Genomic DNA, 18,908 nt, shown 5'->3' with positions numbered 1-18,908 from the left:
CCTATCGCTGGAACCACTAACCCCCTGCTCTGGCTGTCTTCATCGCCGGTGGCCCTAACCAGCCACGAACGACACCCTCCCCACCAAAGAGTTCCAGCCGCCAGACTCAAAAAACTCCCTCTCCACACACAGCCGAACTCCTTTTCTTTCCGCACCCAGCGTCTCCCTCCTCTAATTACCACACCTGGTCTCTCCCCGCACCTGTTTCTCATCTCCTCCACCTCCCCAGCCCACGCCCCTCCTCAGTCACATCACAGTAACATCAATTTGAAGTCTCAAATCCTCTGACGGGTTGAGGTTAAACTTTCCCTGCAGATTACATAATTGTTGTTCAAGCTTCTGCTGTTCTGCCCTCTGTTTTTTCTTTACGCTTGCTGAGAATGATACAGTAAGACCACGGATAACAGCCTTAGCGGTTTCCCAAAGCAGACTAGGAGAAACACCAGGGGTGTCATTTTCAGTGATAAAATATTTGAACTGTTCAGTAAGATGCGATTTAAAATTAGGGTTTTTCAGAAGATGATTTGGGGACCGCCACTGTGCCTTGGGGCATTGTACTTTACTGGACATGACTAAAAATACTGGTGAGTGATCACTAATGATAATATTACCTATCGAACAGGAGCGCACATTCTGCAGTGCAGATTTAGGAGTAAAAAAATAATCAATTCTAGAGGATGAATTATGAACCTTAGAATAAAATGTATACTGCCTATCGGTGGGATGGAGAGTCCTCCACGTATCTATAAAATGGATGTCATTGCAGCAGCCAAGTAAAGACTGGCCCTGCCCTATATTAGATTGAACTTTTTTACTAGATCTATCCAGCCATGGATTTAGGTAACAGTTAAAGTCGCCAGCAATGAGAGAGGATTCAACAATCCAATCTGAGAACAAGGTACAATAAATCTGGCCGAAACCCCCGATATTATGTCAAGACTCTGTGGAGAAAACCTTCTGACCAAACAAAAAATAAGACATAAAAACAGTGAAAACAGTGTGGAGAAGAACAAAACCCCAGCCCACCCACCCTCTACACCCCAAACGCCTCCCCAAACGAAGCGTCTACTACACCTCACACGGTGTATCCTAACTGCACTAAACCAGTGCTCCAAACCTAACAATATATAACACCAAACGTCTAGAGAAAAAGAAAAGAAAACTTGTCATGGACATTATCTGTATACAGATTCAAAATGAAATACTTTCAGCACTCATCACACTTAATATAATATATTAAATTGAATTGAATTGAAATGGCGGCTTTAAATGGGAAAACACAGTTTTAAACAGTTGTGAAACAGATTTAAGCCACCCATATTGGATAGTCTGTGGGGCTGTCATGGGGAGAAACAAACCGTGAGCCCGTGAAGAGTCACCCGTTGTCGGTGGTGCCGTCAGCTCGACCCGCCGGGAGCGTTGGGGCGATGGTCTCCGCGTAAAATCTCTCTGCCTCGTCCGGAGCAGCGAAGCTGTATCTCCCGCCGTTGAAGGTCACCTGCAGCCGAGCCGGGAACAGCAGACCATATCGGATGTGGGCAGCCTGGATCTTCTGCTTGACATTGTTAAAAGATGCCCTCCGTTTAGCGACTTCAGTAGTAAAGTCCAGGAAGATATGCACTGATTTTCCACGAAATGTGAGCGGGCCTTTCTCCCTGGCCAGCTGGAGGATTTGCTGCTTTACTCCGAAATGGTACACCTTCAAGATCATTGGTCTGGGAGGAGTGTTGGAGCCCGCGCCGGGCGCGAAGCGAGGCGGTGCGCCCCGTCCACCATCTCCGGTCCCTCGGGAATATCCATGCCCAGCGTCTCAGCGAAGAAGTCGGTCATGAATGTCGTGACTCTAGGCCCCTCCATGTCCTCCGGGATACCAACCACGCGTAAATTCTGGCGGCGGCTCCTTGACTCGAGGTCCTTGGTTTTCGTCATTAGCAGCTTGTTGCACTTCTCCAAAGTCTCACACTTCGCCTCCAGTGTAGTAATCCTGTCATCACAATCCTGTAGCGAGGTTTCCACCACTGTCATACGTACCCCGAATGACTCTATAACAGACTGCAGAGTGCTCATCGAAGAGCGGGTTTCACTGCGGAAAGTTTCAATAAGTTTGATAACGGCTGACAGGCACAGGTCCCCCTCCTCCTCCTCGTCGCCATGCTTGGGTCACGGCGGGTGGTTAGCCTTCTCGCTAACGTGCCGAGGTTGAGCTCGATTTCAGCGGTCTAGGCGAGAGTTAGCTTTCCCAGCCATACCTGAATGTTTCATACATCGTCATAAAATAAAAAAACAACCGAAGTAGTCCAGTAAAATGACGTTTGGTGTGCTATTAATGATTAAATATACAGGAGCTGGCAAAGACGTGTCTACACAGTGGCCATGTTGACACGCCCCCGCCCCAATGAAATCTTGATGGGCATAGTGATGACCATTGGAGTCAGTGCACCTCTGACCCCGCATCAAGTCACCCTATTATGGATGGATGATTACATGTGTAGCTGGGTCAATGTTTACTTTGTTTTATTCATCTGATCATTCATTATTCATCATTATTATTGTCATTATTTATTTATTTTCCTAATTAATTATGGTGAACATTCTCAAAACCTGGTCAATGCTAATATTATCTAAAAAAAAAAAAAGTTAAAATTTCCTGCATTGTTTTATATCAGTTCTATTTCTAAGTTCCGGGTTCACCTGTAGCAAGGGGGAGCCTTATTGGGGTAACACACATAGGGGTACGTGGGTGACGTCGGACCAAACTCCCGGCAAAAATATGGCTGCTCTTGTTGTGGAGGCAGCCTGTTCCTACCCGCAACTGTGTGTTTCCTGACTCTGCCCTGTGCTGCCTTTGCAGAATAAATGAACAAACTCCGATCCCTGGTGTTGTCATCCTTCAGCCTATAAGCAACCATTTCACAACTGCTACATAAGACTGGTGCCGTGACCCGGATCCATTGGTCAGCTGCCACCGATCGCTGTACCTGTGGATCCTGTTAGTTGCTGAAGTGTTTGCTAAGACTGTTTAACACAGGCATTCAGAAAAAAATCAATAACTAACCAAGGAGTCATATTGATACAAGTTGCATTTTCTGTGATATCTGTAAAACTTATTTCTGAGGGGTTTTTTCCCCATTATTGTATATGTGCATTAAATTTGTGTGATATGGCAGGCAGAGGTCAGAATACCTTTAATGTATCTACGCCAGCTTTTGATAGGAACAGGGGTTTATTCAACACAGATGGGGTAGTTCGTAGTAAGTCTACAGTGTTAATTAATGAAGAGCCCTTAGATTCAGATGATTTCACTGACACCCCTCCACTTGAGCCCTTGTTTTCCACACCTGCTGCTAACACTGAGAACACAGTCCAACAGCTACGTGATCTCATTGGTGAGTTGGGGAGCCAGATAGGTGAATCAATAGCCAGTCGTCTACTAGCCAGTCAGTCCCCATTCACCTCACAGCAGTCCCCTGCAGCTAGTTCAGCAAGGGTTGAAGCACAAGAAACGACCATTGACCTTTCCAAGGTGAGCCTGGTCGTCAGATCAGATGTGAAGGAACCTCCCATGTATCGTGGCGATGGAGATGAAAAATATTCCATTCAGGAGTGTATTGATATGATGGAGGTGTATTTGCACAAGAAACAGTTCTCGACCCACGAACATAGAGATGAGATTCTGAGTCATCTTCTTGGCAAAGCTAAAAGTATTGTCAAAGTAGGACTGAAGAGCAGTTCGTCATCTGACACAGTTGTTAATCCCGAGACAATCTACAGCATACTGAGAGGTTATTTCAGTGAAACCCCTGGGTCTTGTTTACCATTGGCTGACTTTTATGCCACACAGCCAGCGGCAAAAGAAACACCAGTAGATTATTGGGTTAGGCTAAATACAGCTGCTGAGGCAGCAGACAGACACCTGAAGTGCCAAGGGAGCAAAATGGACAATATGGATGCAGAAATAGCTATGATGTTCATTAGAAACTGTCCTGACCCCAGTCTTGCTTGTGTTTTCAAGTGAAGGCCCATAAGTAACTGGTCTCTCACAAAGGAGCAGGAGGTCATCGATGAACATCAAAGAGAGTGTCAAGTTAAAAGACCAAATGTAACCACGGCCAAAGCACACGTTCTGCAGGTAACTACAGCTACAGCATCCATTAGCTCCCCTGAACCCGACACTGATTTTGCCCAAGTGAACACGGCCAAATGCACCCAAACTAACCCAACCAAGTCAAATGAAGCAGCTGCTTCAGAATCAGGTGCTCTGGAACGTGTGTTGAGTATGCTAGAGAGAGTGTTAGAACATACCAACCAGTCTGCCCCTGCTGCTGGACCTCAGTTCATCCCATCAGCTCAGTTTGCCTCATGCAGAGTTTGTGGTAACAGCTCCCACTCAACACGAACACACCTCATGAGAGAACGGAGATGTTTGAGCTGCTTAGGACTAGGACATAGATGAAAAGATTGCCCCCAGGTCACTGCTACTCAGCAAGGCAACAACTCACCTGATCAGGGAAACTAAATCACTCACGCATGGGAGGGGACAGTGTGAGTGACATTGATGAGACCCTCAATCCCAGTGAAGATATGCAGTCAGTGTATGCAGAAAGCCTAAAATCTGCTCCACCTGGTGCCATTGTATTGTTCCAGAACATAACCCAGCTCAATAAATCTGACAGCCTATTCTATGCCAGTGCACAGGTGGATGATAAACTGTCATTACAAGCTCTGCTAGACACGGGCTCCATGGCTTGCACCATTAGTGAAGAGGCTGAACAGATGCTTAAGAATGTTGGTTCAGTATCAGAGACCAACTCTGCCCATCCTGATGTTGTGCTGTGGTGGAACCCAAGTCAGGCCCAAATCCATTCACAACCTGAAGATGGAAGTGTATGGTTGTACATTTATTGTACCTGTTTTAGTGGTTTCGGGGCAGAAAGATCAGTTGATTTTGGGCACAAATGTCATTAAATATCTCTTGAAGCAGTTTAAACAGTCTCCCCATTTCTGGCAGGTTCTGAGCAAACCTCAGTCTACAAACGCACCTGAGATAATGCAGTTTCTTAACATGTTGTCTGGCATCAACAGATGGAAAGGTGACACTATGCCAGATTTTATCGGGTCTGTCAAGCTGGTGCAAGCAGTAACTCTTCTCCCAAAGCAAGAGCACCTGGTTTGGGGTAAGTTACCTGGAGTCTCACCCCTCTCTGAAGGCAGCGCTGTTCTGGTTGAGCCATCGAAGAACAAATCCACAAGAAAAACATAATCGTCTGTCAATCTGTTGCTTCTATAAATGGTGAGAGATGGATCCCAGTCAGAATCTTGAACACGTCTGACAAGGCTGTCACATTAAAGTGCCACACCAAGGTAGCAGATGTGTCCTCCTGCATTGCTATTGAGGATCTGGATGTGGCCTCTGAGCAAACATCAACTGCAGAGGTCAGAATGCAGAACCAGACAGTATGTGGTGAATCAGCCCACAGCTCAGATCCTCCACCATGTCCCAACTTTCGTGACAGTTTGTGTAATCTGGGATTGGATGATCTGGATATTGATTCATGTGAGGGGACAGACCACTGGAAGTCACAACTGTTGCAACTGATACAAAAGTATGAGGACATTTTCTCAAGGAGCAAGCTTGATTGTGGGATGGCTAACGATTTGGTCCATCGCATCCATTTGTCCGACCAGCGACTGTTCAGACTCCCGTACCGGCGTGTTCCACCAGGGGAATATCACAAGCTCCGACAGGTTCTCACGGAGATGGAGGAACGTGAGATCATTCGCAAGTCCAACAGCGTGTGGGCTTCCCCATTAGTGCTTGTATGGAAGAGGAACGGGGATCTCAGGATCTGCGTGGATTATCGCTGGTTGAATGCACGCACAATCAAGGATGCACATCCCTTGCCCCATCAATCTGTCTGTCTGGCAGCTCTGGGAGGTAATGCCATTTTCAGTGCAATGGATCTCACATCTGGCTTTTATAACATTGCCATGGCAGAAGAGGACAAAAAACTCACAACCTTCACAACACCTATGGGGCTTTATGAGTTTAATAGACTCCCACAGGGGTTATGCAACAGCCCTGCAAGCTTTATGAGACTAATGATGGGCATATTTGGAGATGAGAACTTTCTAACTCTACTCTGTTACCTGGATGATGTGCTTGTGTATGCTCCCAACGAAGCTGAAGCTCTCAGGGGGCTTGAAACAGTTTTCAGCAGACTTCGTGTTCATGGACTAAAGCTGGCCCCTAAAAAAATGTCACCTACTGAGGAGGAGCGTGAAATTCTTGGGTCATATTGTGGATGAAAACAGTGTGTCGACCGACCCAGATAAGGTCAAGGCAATCGCCTCCATGTCTGAGTCTGATCTTATGATGGAAGATGGCGCTACACCGTCCCAAAGAAAGATCAAGTCATTCTTGGGTATGATCATCATCAGCAGTTCATTCCTGATTGTTCCCGCATAGCCAAACCTGTTTGCACTGACTGCAGCACCAAAAGGAAAGAGAGGGAATGCAAGAGGCGCTGCTGCGTTCAGGAAACTGCACCCCAGTGACTGGAGAGAGGAGCACCACAACTCATTTGAACGTCTGAAAGCTGCACTCCTGGAGTCTGTCGTACTGGCACACCCTGATTTCAACCAACCATTCATTCTTTGTACTGATGCCTCCCAGGATGGCTTAGGCGCTGTGTTAACTCAGCTCCAGGATGGCGACAGCAAGGCACGTCCTATTGCCTTTGCCAGCAAAGCACTGACCCGCGCTCAGTGCAACTATCCTGCGCACCGCCTAGAGTTCTTGGCATTGAAGTGGTCCGTCTGCGACAAATTTAGCTATTGGCTGAAAGGGCACACCTTTACTGTTTGGACAGACAATAATCCACTGATTATCCTCACAAAACCCAAACTCGATGCGTGTGAGCAAAGGTGGGTAGCCAAGTTACCGCCATATAATTTCAGCATCAAATACATACCTGGTAGCAAGAACATCGTCGCTGATGCTCTGAGCAGGCAGCCATTCGTTCAAACCCGTGTCAGCCAAAGGCTCATAAAGGAGCCATATGCCGAGCTTTTGGAGGAGTCTCAACAAGTTCGAGAGGGTGTTGTTCAAGAAGTGTTCAGGGCTGACGCCAACCACCAGAGCGTCGAACACCCACTTCGAGAGTTTCGAATGCTGCTCTATGACTGATGTTGAGGTGTCTGCAGTGTTGGCAGGACATGTTGAGTGGGATCAGGGGTCCAAACAAAGGGTGGTCGCTTGTCTTGCGCAGGATCTGGAGCAACTCATCCCACCAGGCGAAAGCACCCTGCCTGTCTTCTCACTCCAGGAGCTCCAGGATCAACAGAGAAATGATGCCACACTGTCGCAGGTCATTCCGTTTGTCACCCGTGCAAGGCGGTCTTCAAGGAGAGAGCGAGCCGGATTGTCAATAAGGGTGCTTAAAACTTTGAAACAGTGGCATAGGTTGAAAATGCTTGATGGTATCTTATACCGAGTGTGTAAGGATACAGTAACTAGGAGGAAGTGCCATCAGTACATGGTACCCACCTCTTTGGTCAGCGGTGTTCTGCGAGGCGTTCACGATGATGCTGGCCATCAAGGTCAGAGCAGGACTTTGTATCTGGTACGGCAGAGGTTCTTTTGGGCTGATATGGAGCGTGATGTCAGAGAGTACGTCAAGACTTGCAAGCGTTGTGTTGTCAGTAAGACCTTGGAAACTGAAGGAAGAGCCAAGCTTGAAAGTATTAAGACCACAAGCCCCTTGGAACTAGTCTGTCTGGATTTCTGGTCTGCAGAGGATGCTAAAGGAAGGAGTGTGGATGTATTAGTGGCAACAGTCCACTTCACTAAAATGGCCCACGCCTTCAAGTGCTCTGACCAGTCAGCAAAGCATGTCGCACGTCAGTTGTGGGATAAGTACTTTTGTGTCTATGGATTCCCTCAAAGGATCCATTCAGACCAGGGTGCAAATTTTGAAAGCCAGTTGATTCAGGAGCTGTTGCAGGTTGCCGGTGTAAAAAAGTCAAGGACAACCCCTTACCATCCCATGGGGAACGGCCACACTGAGAGATTCAACCGAACCTTGGGGAATATGATCCGGACTTTACCCCCCAGAGATAAACAAAGATGGCCGCAGATGCTACAAATGCTGACCTTTGCATATAACTGTACAGCTCATGAGTCGACTGGCTATGCTCCCTTTTACCTGATGTATGGACGCATTCCCAGACTGTCAGTAGATGTGATCTTCTGCAATGTGGAGAGAGATAATGACATCACTATGACAGTTATGTCAAAAGGATGAGAGATGACCTCAAGGAAGCCCTCGCACTGGCCCAGGTCAATGCCAATCCCAGCCAACAACGACAGGCAGACCTGTATAACAAAGGGGTTAAGGGCACAGATATTGAAGAAGGGGATCAGGTTCTCTTGGCAGATAAGGGTGGACGCGGACGCAGGAAGTTGGCTGACAGGTAGGAGTCTAAACTCTACACAGTTGTTTCCAAAGACTTAAGGTGCCATACTTACCACATTAAAAATCTCACCACCAGTCAAGAGAGGGTTGTCCACAGAAATATGCTGTTGCAAGCTAACTTCTTACCAGTGGAAGTGGAGCATGAAGTTGAGTCAACCTTTGACAGTGGCTCAGAAACAAGTAAAGAACACAGGAGACTCCTGTTGACTGAGTCGGAGGTTGACCGGTCAGATCGCACTGCCAGTTGGGTAGCTGAGTCTGCTGCTCCTGAAGGCCCCCCAGAAACTGAGCCTGTGCCCTTTGATTCCCCTCAACGGCCCCTTGGTAATCCTGTATCACCCTCTCGGGTGTCACAGATAAGCGACGGTGTCAGCACTGAGACTGACGGGGAGAGCGTCAGTGCTGCGTCAGATCTTCCCATTGAAACAGACATGGACAGCAGCAGTAAAGCAAGCAGCAATGTGGCAGAGACTAGGCGAAATAGTGTACAATCAGGATCAGGCGATGGTCAACCAAAGAGTCAAACAGCCAAGGGAGAAACTACTAAACTAGCCTTAAAACCTGATGGACTGCCACCAAGTGACTCAGTGGGCCATATTAGGACAAGAGTAGGCAGGATTATAAGGCCAGTTAACAGACTGATACAGAACATGACACAGAAAAACACACAGCCAAATGGCATAGTTTCATAGTTTGTTATGTCTCAGGGACAATTCTAAGTTCAACATTAATGTGCTTTTTTTGTGTAAACATACAGTTTGGGTTATAGTTATCTAGTCAGCTACAGGGGATTGTGTATAAGGCACTTTCCTAAGCAAGAGTACATTAAAGAAGTCTGGCCAGCTTCTTCATGTTACTTTCCCTGCTAGTTGGGAGACATTCATGTTGCGTGTAGTAATGTATATTTGAGAGTGATAACTGACTATGTTGAGATTACCCTTAAGCCAGCTATTATCCTGTACTGGAGCTGTTTTTTAGGAGTTCAGGGGGGAGTATGTAGCTGGGTCAATGATTACTTTGTTTTATTCATCTGATCATTCATTATTGTCATAATTTATTTATTTTCCTAATTAATTATGGTGAACATTCTCAAAACCTGGTCAATGCTAATATTATCTAAAAAAAAAAAAGTTAGAATTTCCTGCATTGTTTTATATCAGTTCTATTTCTAAGTTCCGGGTTCACCTGTAGCAAGGGGGAGCCTTATTGGGGTAACACACAAAGGGGTACATGGGTGACGTCGGACCAAACTCCCGGCAAAAATATGACTGTTCCTACCTGCAACTGTGTGTTTCCTGACTCTGCCCTGTGCTTCCTTTGCAGAATGTAGGAGATACACTAATAATAAATGTAATTTATTAATCACTGGTGATTAATAAAGCACTCGTAAATGGGGCACCACCTCCGTTGTTCGTCTATTTGAATAATCCGGAGGTAATTAATCAAATTCGACTGGACAAGTTTAACTTGTATCAATTCTAATCAATTTCAGATCAATTTATTCAATCTCATAAATGAAGTAGTGACTTCTACACAGATCCATCGGTTCTCCAGATTAAAAACAAACCTGCACAGACAATGACATACGGTTAAATATGTTTATTGACTAAATAATTCAGATTAAATAAATGAAATGGCAATTTAAATGAATAACAACAGGTAACAGGAAATATGGAATAACTAAGTAATGGGTTATTAGTGGAATATGGGCTGATGGTGAGATCACGAGTTAGGTTGAAGCATTTAAATATTACGGGAGTAATTTTAATACTACCAAAATCCTAACCGACTTTCTCTTAAACTAAAAGATATGAATCAGAGCCATAGACACCATCTCATGTATCATGTGTGAATCCAGCTGTGATGAGCGATGGAAAGCCTACTTTCTTAGCAGAGTGGTTGAGTCCGCGGCGGCGGGTTCCCTCAGGTGATTTGCGACTCTAGCTGGCAGTCCCGGTTCAATGGTGGGGGTCAGCTCGTCCGGTATCAGCTGGTTGGACACCTCGGTCCGATGTCTTAGGAAGAGGGCAGCTGGTCCAGTACCGCTTGTCAACGAGTCTGTCTTTTGTTGGAAACCGCTTGCACGGTTTCAGACACAGCAAGTTGCTGTAGTGTCGTGATGATGATTTTGATAAAGATGTTCTTCTTCGTTGCTTCGAGTGGTTCTCAGGCTCTGACTTTGTAAACTAAATCTAACTTCTTGAATAAAATAACTGAGGATGATACGTTGATCAGGCGGATCTTCCGTTGTTAGTTAATGCAAGATAATCTAAATTAAGTTCACTTCCTCTAAATCAGGTTACAATACTTAACTGTATAAAACAAATTAAAACAGAACTTCGTTCTGGTACAAACTTAATAAAAGATACTGCGAAAAATATAAAAGTGAGAAAAATCAACGCGCGAGCACTTCTGCTGAGATCGCTGCCTTGAAGCGTGTTTCAAAGTAAAAGTAAGGAGCGGAAAAATTAAAGACGAGAGTTTCCAAAATAAATTACAAGAGTAAGAGTGAAACAAAAAAAACCTAGACTAACTCGAGACAAGTGATGTCTCTTAGTTTTGTTGTCTCCAAATGGCGGGCGTGCCTGGGGGCAGGACTGCCGACTTTTTGTCTCCGAGTAGATAGTGTGAAAATTAACAGGAACTCACTAAAACTAAACTTATAGTTTTAAACGTTTCAACACCGTGCTTCACCTTTCACAGAATCTCACCATGGCTCAATAGATGTACTTTGTCTATCATGAAAAGGTTTATGACATGATTAAAATCACTAACATTCAAAAGGAATTAAAACTTGATTAAAACGTAAAAGAAAACACACTTGAATATACCGTAGGTAGAACTGGTAGAATTGATCACTTATACATATTTCTCCTAGTTCTAGCCTAATACTTGTTAAAACAAAAACATATCAGAGACATTTACTGGCGATAACAATAAACATATTAAACAGAATATTTCTTAAATAGCTCGTCATCAGGAGGTGCTGTGGTTCCACCGAACACAGGACAGATTAAACATTAAAACTTGATCTCAGTCAATCTTAATCGTAGAGAAACGGGAAAAAGATCAGTTTTATGAAATTCTTTTACTGTTTCCTAATCTGTTAAAATTAAGAGGATGAGTTCCTGGTTTAATGGTATTTTAGAACTTGCTTGAAATCGGGATGAGTGCAGAAACCATTATAGGTTGGAATGTGTGATAAGAGAAGCGTAGTCGTAAACCATTAGGGCAGGAGGGCTGGAAAACAGAGAAGAGGCCCAGAGTACTTTTACTCTGTAGTGGATTCATTTGATGATGAACTCAACCGACCTGAGAGAAAGGAGTGTCAATATCTTGAGTGGGGGAAGAGGACAAATGGTTATCCAAAGCTGTAAATAAAGGAGAGGGGTTCTCCTGTGAAGCGTCCATCTGACGGTTTCATTGAAAGCAAAACAAGTCAGGTGAAGAGGTGAGAGACTTCATGGCGTCTCTTTCCTGAAAACAGTCAGCTTGCAGATGAGAGGAGTAATTAATGCAAGAACAGAACCTCAATGGAATGCAGAGGCGATGGACATGTGTTCCTACACATGCTTCATGTCACAAGGGAAGATGATAATGAAGCTGTTAAGAGCAGTGAGAAAAGCACCACAGAAAACATGACAACTTGTGAAACAACACACAACTCTAGTGGAAATTGTTGTGCCACCGGGGCACAACAATTCCAGAGAGCAGAAAACCTGGAAAGGAAACTTGTCAAAAACAAAGACTTTCATAAAGAGTATCAGAGATTCATGTCTGACCTGATCAGTAAAGAGTATGCAGTGGAAGTACCAAAAGAAGAGACTGTGTCTGAAAATGATAGTGTGTGGTACATACCTAATCATGGGGTATATCACCCCCAAAAAGGGAAACTTTGCGAAGTTTTTGAATTTGCAGCATCATCAGGGCAAGTCATTGAATACAGAACTTTTACAAGGACCAGATTTAACAAATACACTAATAGGAGTGTTAACAAGATTCAGACATGACCACATTGGTTTAATGTCAGACATAGAGGCAATGTATCATCAAGTGAAAGTACCACCAGAGGATCAAGACCTCCTGCGATTCCTCTGGTGGCCGAATGGAAACCTGAATGAGCCCTTGAAAGAATACAAAATGGTTGTGCACTTGTTTGGGGCGACATCCTCTCCCAGCGGTGCCAACTTTGCATTAAGGAAGACAGCTGAGGATGCTAAGGACAAAATGGCACCTGCTGCAGTTAAAGCATGCACAATTTTTATGTAGATGACTGCCTTTTGTCAGTGTCAGATGAAACCCACACTGCAAAAACAGCCCTTCTAGAAAGAAGCAAAAAATTCTTATATTCAATCAAATCATCCTATATCAAGCAAAAAAATCTGCCAATGGGGTAAGCTTTTTTCGCTTGACAAGATTTCTTAAAATAAGCCCAAAATTCTTGGCTCTGAAAGACTAAAATGAGACTTTAAACTAGACAGAAAATCTTAAATTAACCCGAATTCTTCTAAAACAAGCAATGAAAAAAACACTAATTTAAGATTAAGTTACTTAAAATTAGAATTTAAGTCTCTTGACTAAATTAAATTTAAGAATTGACACCTTAATCTGGGATTGATAATGAGCATAAAAGTAGTTAAAATAAGACATCATTTCTTAAAACAGCATAACAAATATAAGTGATGTTGTCTTAAATCAAGACACCAAAACTTTCTCATTTAATATTTTTTTATTAACTTTGCAATACAATTGCTCAACTCAACATCCAAAAAAGGACAACTTCCACATTCCAGAGCTATCATAATCTAACAGATTGAAAAGCCAGTTTTGATTTGAACCTCACTATCAAAAAAACCCATCAGTTATTGTAGCAGCATACTACAGCAATAAACACCATGTTGCAGCTGCTTTGCAGCATATTATCCCACAGGAAAGGTTTTCAATCTCACCAACAAATGTGTCTAACTGTGATGAACTTTTTTTTTAAACAGAACATCATCTTTCTTTGAAATACTTACAACAGGAAGAGTGGGGCAGAGTGATGGACAAAGGGACTCACTCACTGAATGACTTCCACTCACCCATCGCTTTTTTGTCGTGAGGGGTCAAATCCTGCTCGTGAATTGAATCTTGAAGTACCTCTGTCTGCAGTACTGACAGTAGTGTAGAAATGCACTTGGGGTAGGTCATGTGCAGGGCATAGTAATATGCCATGACGTAGAGAAGTCCCTCATTAAGTCTGTCTATGGTGAAGGTGGTCACAGGTGTTTTTCCGATGGCGATCATACAGTTGTCCTCAGAAACGAGCAGAACCGGAGAAGACAGGGGTCGCTGCTGCATGAAACCATTAGGATCCTCAGAAGTCTAGATGACACAAATAAATCAAGAAGATTAGAAAAAACATTGCAAGTAACATAAACTTAAGACCTGGACTAGGACATTAGTGAAATCATATTGTACTTTAAAACAAACAGTCACAGTAACCCCTCAGCATTAAGCCCACTGCAAATGCTGAATGCACAGCTAGTTCCAATGATGTTAGTACTACATTAAGTACACTATGGAAAACACTTCCCCTTTGGAGCTTTTGAAATGATAAAAGTTTATCTCAAAGTAACTAAACCTAATATAAAATGTATGCCTGAAAAACTGTAACATATATTATGAAATGTTTCAGTAAGTCTGTAAATCTCACCGCTAGGACATGGAAAAGAGCCTCGCTGCTTGAGCCCAGTTTCTTCGGTGGCAAAGTGCTGGACGGAAAGAGCAGTGGCATGGCTCTGAAGACAGCTGTGATATGCTCCACTGGTTTAATGGAAAAGGGACAATACAAGGTGGTACCATAAATAACTTTAACATAACAAATAATTACGAGACATTATTATTAGGGATAGACTGATTATCGGCCGGGCCGATTATCGGCGCCGATATTCGGCATTTTGACGCATATCGGCATCGGCCTTTTTTTTAATCCGACGGCCGATAAGAGATCAATTTAAAACTGGGTTATTTTGGCTCTGATGCAGCCGCACCTCTCTGTCTGCTGTCGCTACTCTGTCTCCAGCATTGTCCCACCCACAGCACCATCTGAGTGGTTACAAGCTCTGGTTACACGCACAGGTAACAGCCAATCAGCAGTGAAAGCTGTGCATGCACAGTGCTCACGTGAGTTGTAGAGTTTCGCTACAGTCTGCTGAGCGTGTAGAGCCAAGCGGACCGGTGGGCTAACGTTACGCTAATGCTAATCAGCCTTCACCTCAACGTGCTTCCCTGCAACAAAACTGGACTGAATTGAGTTCATTAGGTTTTTACTCTCTCTCTCTCACACACACAGACTTCTACTATCACGGACTATTTCCATATCGATATTATCAGCAACCTTGTTTCGAGTGATTAACACGCACGTCTGGAGGGACTGCGAGCGAGCAGAGCTGCCGCTTATGTTTATATAACGTTAATGGGCTCACAGTCATGTTACTAGTTGAGTGTAGAGGACTGGGATGTTAATTACAATTTCAGGAGAGTCTGCTGCCTTAACTTACCTTCGAAACCGAGCCCCCAGGAACAGCGCCGGTTCCGTTCGGCAAAACTTTTTCTCCTCTCCGCTCGCAGTCCCTCCAGACGTGCTTGTTAATCACTCGAAACAAGGTTGCTGATAATATCGATATGGAAATAGTCCGCGATAGTAACGTAGCCCGCCGGTAGCCCCACCGGTCCGCTTTCTCCTCCTGGCTCTGGACGCTCAGCAGACTGTAGCGAAACTCTACAACTCACGACGTTACTCTGAGGCCCAATACGTTAGCGGCAGCTGTCTGTTCCTATGATAAACACTGATTATTAAAGAGAAGATGCTGCAGGCTATTTAGTGTTTTTAACGGTTTAATCACTTGAAACAAGGATGCTGATAATATTGATAGGGAAATAGTCAGTGATCAAAGTAAGAAGTGTGTGTGTGTGAGTAAAATTCAGTTAGTTTTACTGCAGGGAAGCACGTTGAGGGGATGGCTAGAGAATTAAGAAAACTAAAGTTAAAAGTTAATTAATAAAGAAGTGTGTGTGTGTGTGTGTGTGTGTGTGTGTGCCACATGAGAAGCTGCAGAAACTGACAGCAAAGCACCGTCTGTCTGAGAGAAAACTGTAGGGCAATAATGGCTGTTTAACTACCAAGTTATTTTACTCTACCTTTTTTTTGTGTTGATTGAGATCCCAAGCAGCAGAAAATGACATATTGTTAGATGAAGTGTGTCCTGAAGCTGTCTTTGACAGTTTCTTGTAGAGAGGAGCAGGATATTGCTGTTCAAGACTTAAGACATAATATAACTGCATCAAGGCCAATATTTTCCCTTTTACTGCAAATGAATATCGGCTCCAAATATCGGTTATCGGCCTCCTTGACTACTAATAATCGGTATCGGTATCGGCCCTGAAAAAACCATATCGGTCTATCTCTAATTATTATATAAAATGAACAAGTCAATGTATTGTGACTTCACCTCCATTCAAAGTTTTAGGAGGCTTCATGGCCTTCTTCATAACTCCATAAAACTGGACCTTTGAATAGAAGGTTTTCCATCTGTTCTGCATCTCTGATATGTACTGGGAGTTGGTCGGTTGGATGATTCGCTGCAGCTCATCCAGCACCTGAAAAATAGATTCTGATAAAGAAAAAAAAACTGAAAAAAAGTACATTCTGATGACTTCTTCAAAAAAAAAAAACCCAACAACATTACTTACATGATCCAGTTCTCTGAAACAAGGGTAAGCCTCTAGAATCTTTGTTGCTCTGTCTTGCTCCTTTAAAACATCAGAGGTGATGAAGCGTCTTCGAGACTCAAATTCCATGTTCAGCAAATGAGTTACCGCAGCTTTGTTTGGCTTTTTGGACTTGTACATTTCTTGGAGGGTCTTGTAGTGTCTTGCTTGGATTTTCTGGCTGTCCATGATGTCAACTGAACAAGATGAAGACATTACAGGAACGTTATGGTGGAAAGGGGACACGAGATTTCCAAACTAACAAGTAAAACTGACAAATTAAATGTAATAAGATACATACATTCTTCATCACTGCTGTTCCGGTTCTGCGCTGGGGTGCTGGTTCTAGGTGACAGATCTACTGGGATGCCCATGGTGTTAACAGGTGACCGTTCCAGAATAATGGTGGATGTACTGGAATCTCCATCATAGTCAGTAGTTGCAACGTCTGAACTGACTTCTTGTCGTGGTTTCTTGGAAGGAGGACCTTTGGCCTTCTTTGGACTTCTGACATTTGAGAGTCTCTTCATGAGCTTTTTGGCAACATGCTCCTGTGAGGCATATATAGTTAACATTAAAAAAAATGACAATAGGCTCAAACTTTCTTATATTCTAATTATATCTTTCGGCAATGTCTTGCTCCATTTGAACTTTCTGTCACGATTTAGCACTGTATGAACAGAAATCTCAGTATTAACATCATACCAGCAACAAGCAAAAGTGACAAAATCTACTCACCCACTCATTGTTTGATGACCTGTCTTTTATCATTGGATAGTAATCCATCAGTCGCTTTGCCATGGCATTCACCTCATGTTTGGTGGGGTATCTGGAGTCCTCTGTGGCTCTTGCGATGGAGATCATGTTAGTCATAGTGTTTCTTATGAGTCGGCAGAAGAGCTCCTTGGATAGGGTCACATTGTGCTCGGTCCCCAGCCGTTTCTGTTCAAAGTAGGAGCGTCGCACCTGTTCAAGCTCACTGTCTGTGAAGACTATGTATTCTGGGTTTGACATAGTCACAAATTTAGAAGTATTGGCCTCCTCTTTTGAAAGGTCACTGCCTCCAGTGGGGGGTGATTGCTGAATTTCGGGAACAGTATCCACCTAAAACACATTGACACAAACATTTATTGAGTAACTTTGTCATAGTATGTTCTTACTTGTTAGTTCAAGCATTATCATTTTGGGGATTAAAAAAGCACTTTTTTATTTTATATCCACTGTTGAAATGGACTCAAAGCAGAAATGTCTAAACAAATGACATATTTATGTATATGAACCAGATTTAAACTGTGATATTGGAAAAATGTTGTACTGTTAAACAGTTCTGTTGTACTGTGAAAGACAAACCTGACCTTTTCATCTTTATTTACAACAAGCCATATAGCCCGCCGCCTCAAGAAATTTTCAGGACCAGGAAAGAGGTCTTTGATGTCGTCTCGGGAAAGCGAGTGGAGTAAGTCTTCTCCAATATTAGCAGCTGGAATATAGAACAGGTTATCATTGAATTCCCTCAGATTTTAACATAGCAGGTGAGGACATTTTGCCAACACCCCTTGTACAATAAGCACTGTTTGGACATTTTACACATTTTTCCTATTTTTACTTCAAGAGCAGTGAGTGAATTTGACAGCATTTATAAATTACCGGTACATATATTGAAGCCATGCAAACTACAGTAAGAGTGACAATAGAGCCTTGCTAGATAAAATGCATTCACATTTCATGTCAGTTAATATTGTAAAGCTTGATAGACAATTGGCACCACAAATGGCACCTTTAAACAAATGCGTTAGCATACAGATTAAACTCAGGCGCCTTGTACTTATTGTGCGGGGGGGGAGAGGGGGAGGGGGTTGCCAAGGTAACAAACACCGAGTCAGTGGCAAGACTTGAACCAGGGTCCTGTGCGCGCAAAAGAGCTCCAACGGCTCCGGCTCCTGCCTGGGCATGTGCACTGCTTAATCAATTAACCCTTAACATTTTACAACCAGGCATTTTTCAGCATTTACAGCCCCTAATATTAACAACATGGACCCAAAGCTTAATTAGACTTAACCTATTTCTAGATGGGAATCATAATGCAACACCAGCCGGTTTTTTGATGTAGATAAGCTGCTAAACTTTAGCCCATTAGCAAATCCACAAATCGTTAAGATAGGTAAACAACGCCAGCACAACATAAAAGTAACCCCTGTAGCATACCTCTGAGTGTGGCAATTGCAACCTCGTCCAGTTTGTCCATCTTTTGACTCTGATATCCATCCACAATCGATGTTTGAGAATAATACATTTCGAGCAGCAGCAGGTGACCTCCGGAATAGCTGCTGTGTAGGCCTAATTCAAATTGCAACGGACTCCAAGCGGAGAAAAAAAGAAAAGAAGAGCGCGACAGGGTGGATTGTACCATCTTCCAAGAGGGAGCGGGGGTGGGCACTCAGCCTAAATGAGTTTATTTTGCATTTATACAAATTATATTCATCTAAATAAGTTTATATTACTTTATAATTATTAAAATCGAGGCACACTCATGTGATAATTGATAAATGGCAAGTCGTTTCTGCCGTCATAAGTCACTGAATTATGGTGTGAGCAATAACCAGGACGTATCACCAGGTCATGGTTCAGACGGTTCAGACAGAGCAGGGGCAAACGCAGGTCGGACTCCAGCTAGTTAACTCA

General features: G+C 43.5%; 1 protein-coding gene across 1 annotated transcript; it reads right to left on the bottom strand.

The window, feature by feature from the left end:
• Nucleotides 1–13,529: 13,529 nt before the first annotated feature.
• Nucleotides 13,530–18,526, bottom strand: LOC141003341 (uncharacterized). Its single transcript, XM_073474665.1, has 8 exons — nt 18,432–18,526; nt 17,582–17,706; nt 16,965–17,330; nt 16,528–16,777; nt 16,209–16,423; nt 15,968–16,115; nt 14,170–14,279; nt 13,530–13,838 (listed from the first exon to the last, which is right to left on the bottom strand). Exons 1-8 carry the CDS (start codon nt 18,517–18,519, stop codon nt 13,530–13,532), a joined length of 1,611 nt encoding a protein of 536 aa, XP_073330766.1. The 5' UTR covers nt 18,520–18,526.
• Between the last annotated feature and the right edge of the window lie 382 nt (nt 18,527–18,908).

The sequence above is a fragment of the Pagrus major genome, chromosome 10 (assembly GCF_040436345.1).
Source record: "Pagrus major chromosome 10, Pma_NU_1.0".
Classification (NCBI taxonomy): domain Eukaryota; kingdom Metazoa; phylum Chordata; class Actinopteri; order Spariformes; family Sparidae; genus Pagrus; species Pagrus major.
The sequence above is the reverse complement of the archived record's forward strand: the minus strand, read 5'-3'. Positions and strand labels throughout refer to the sequence as shown.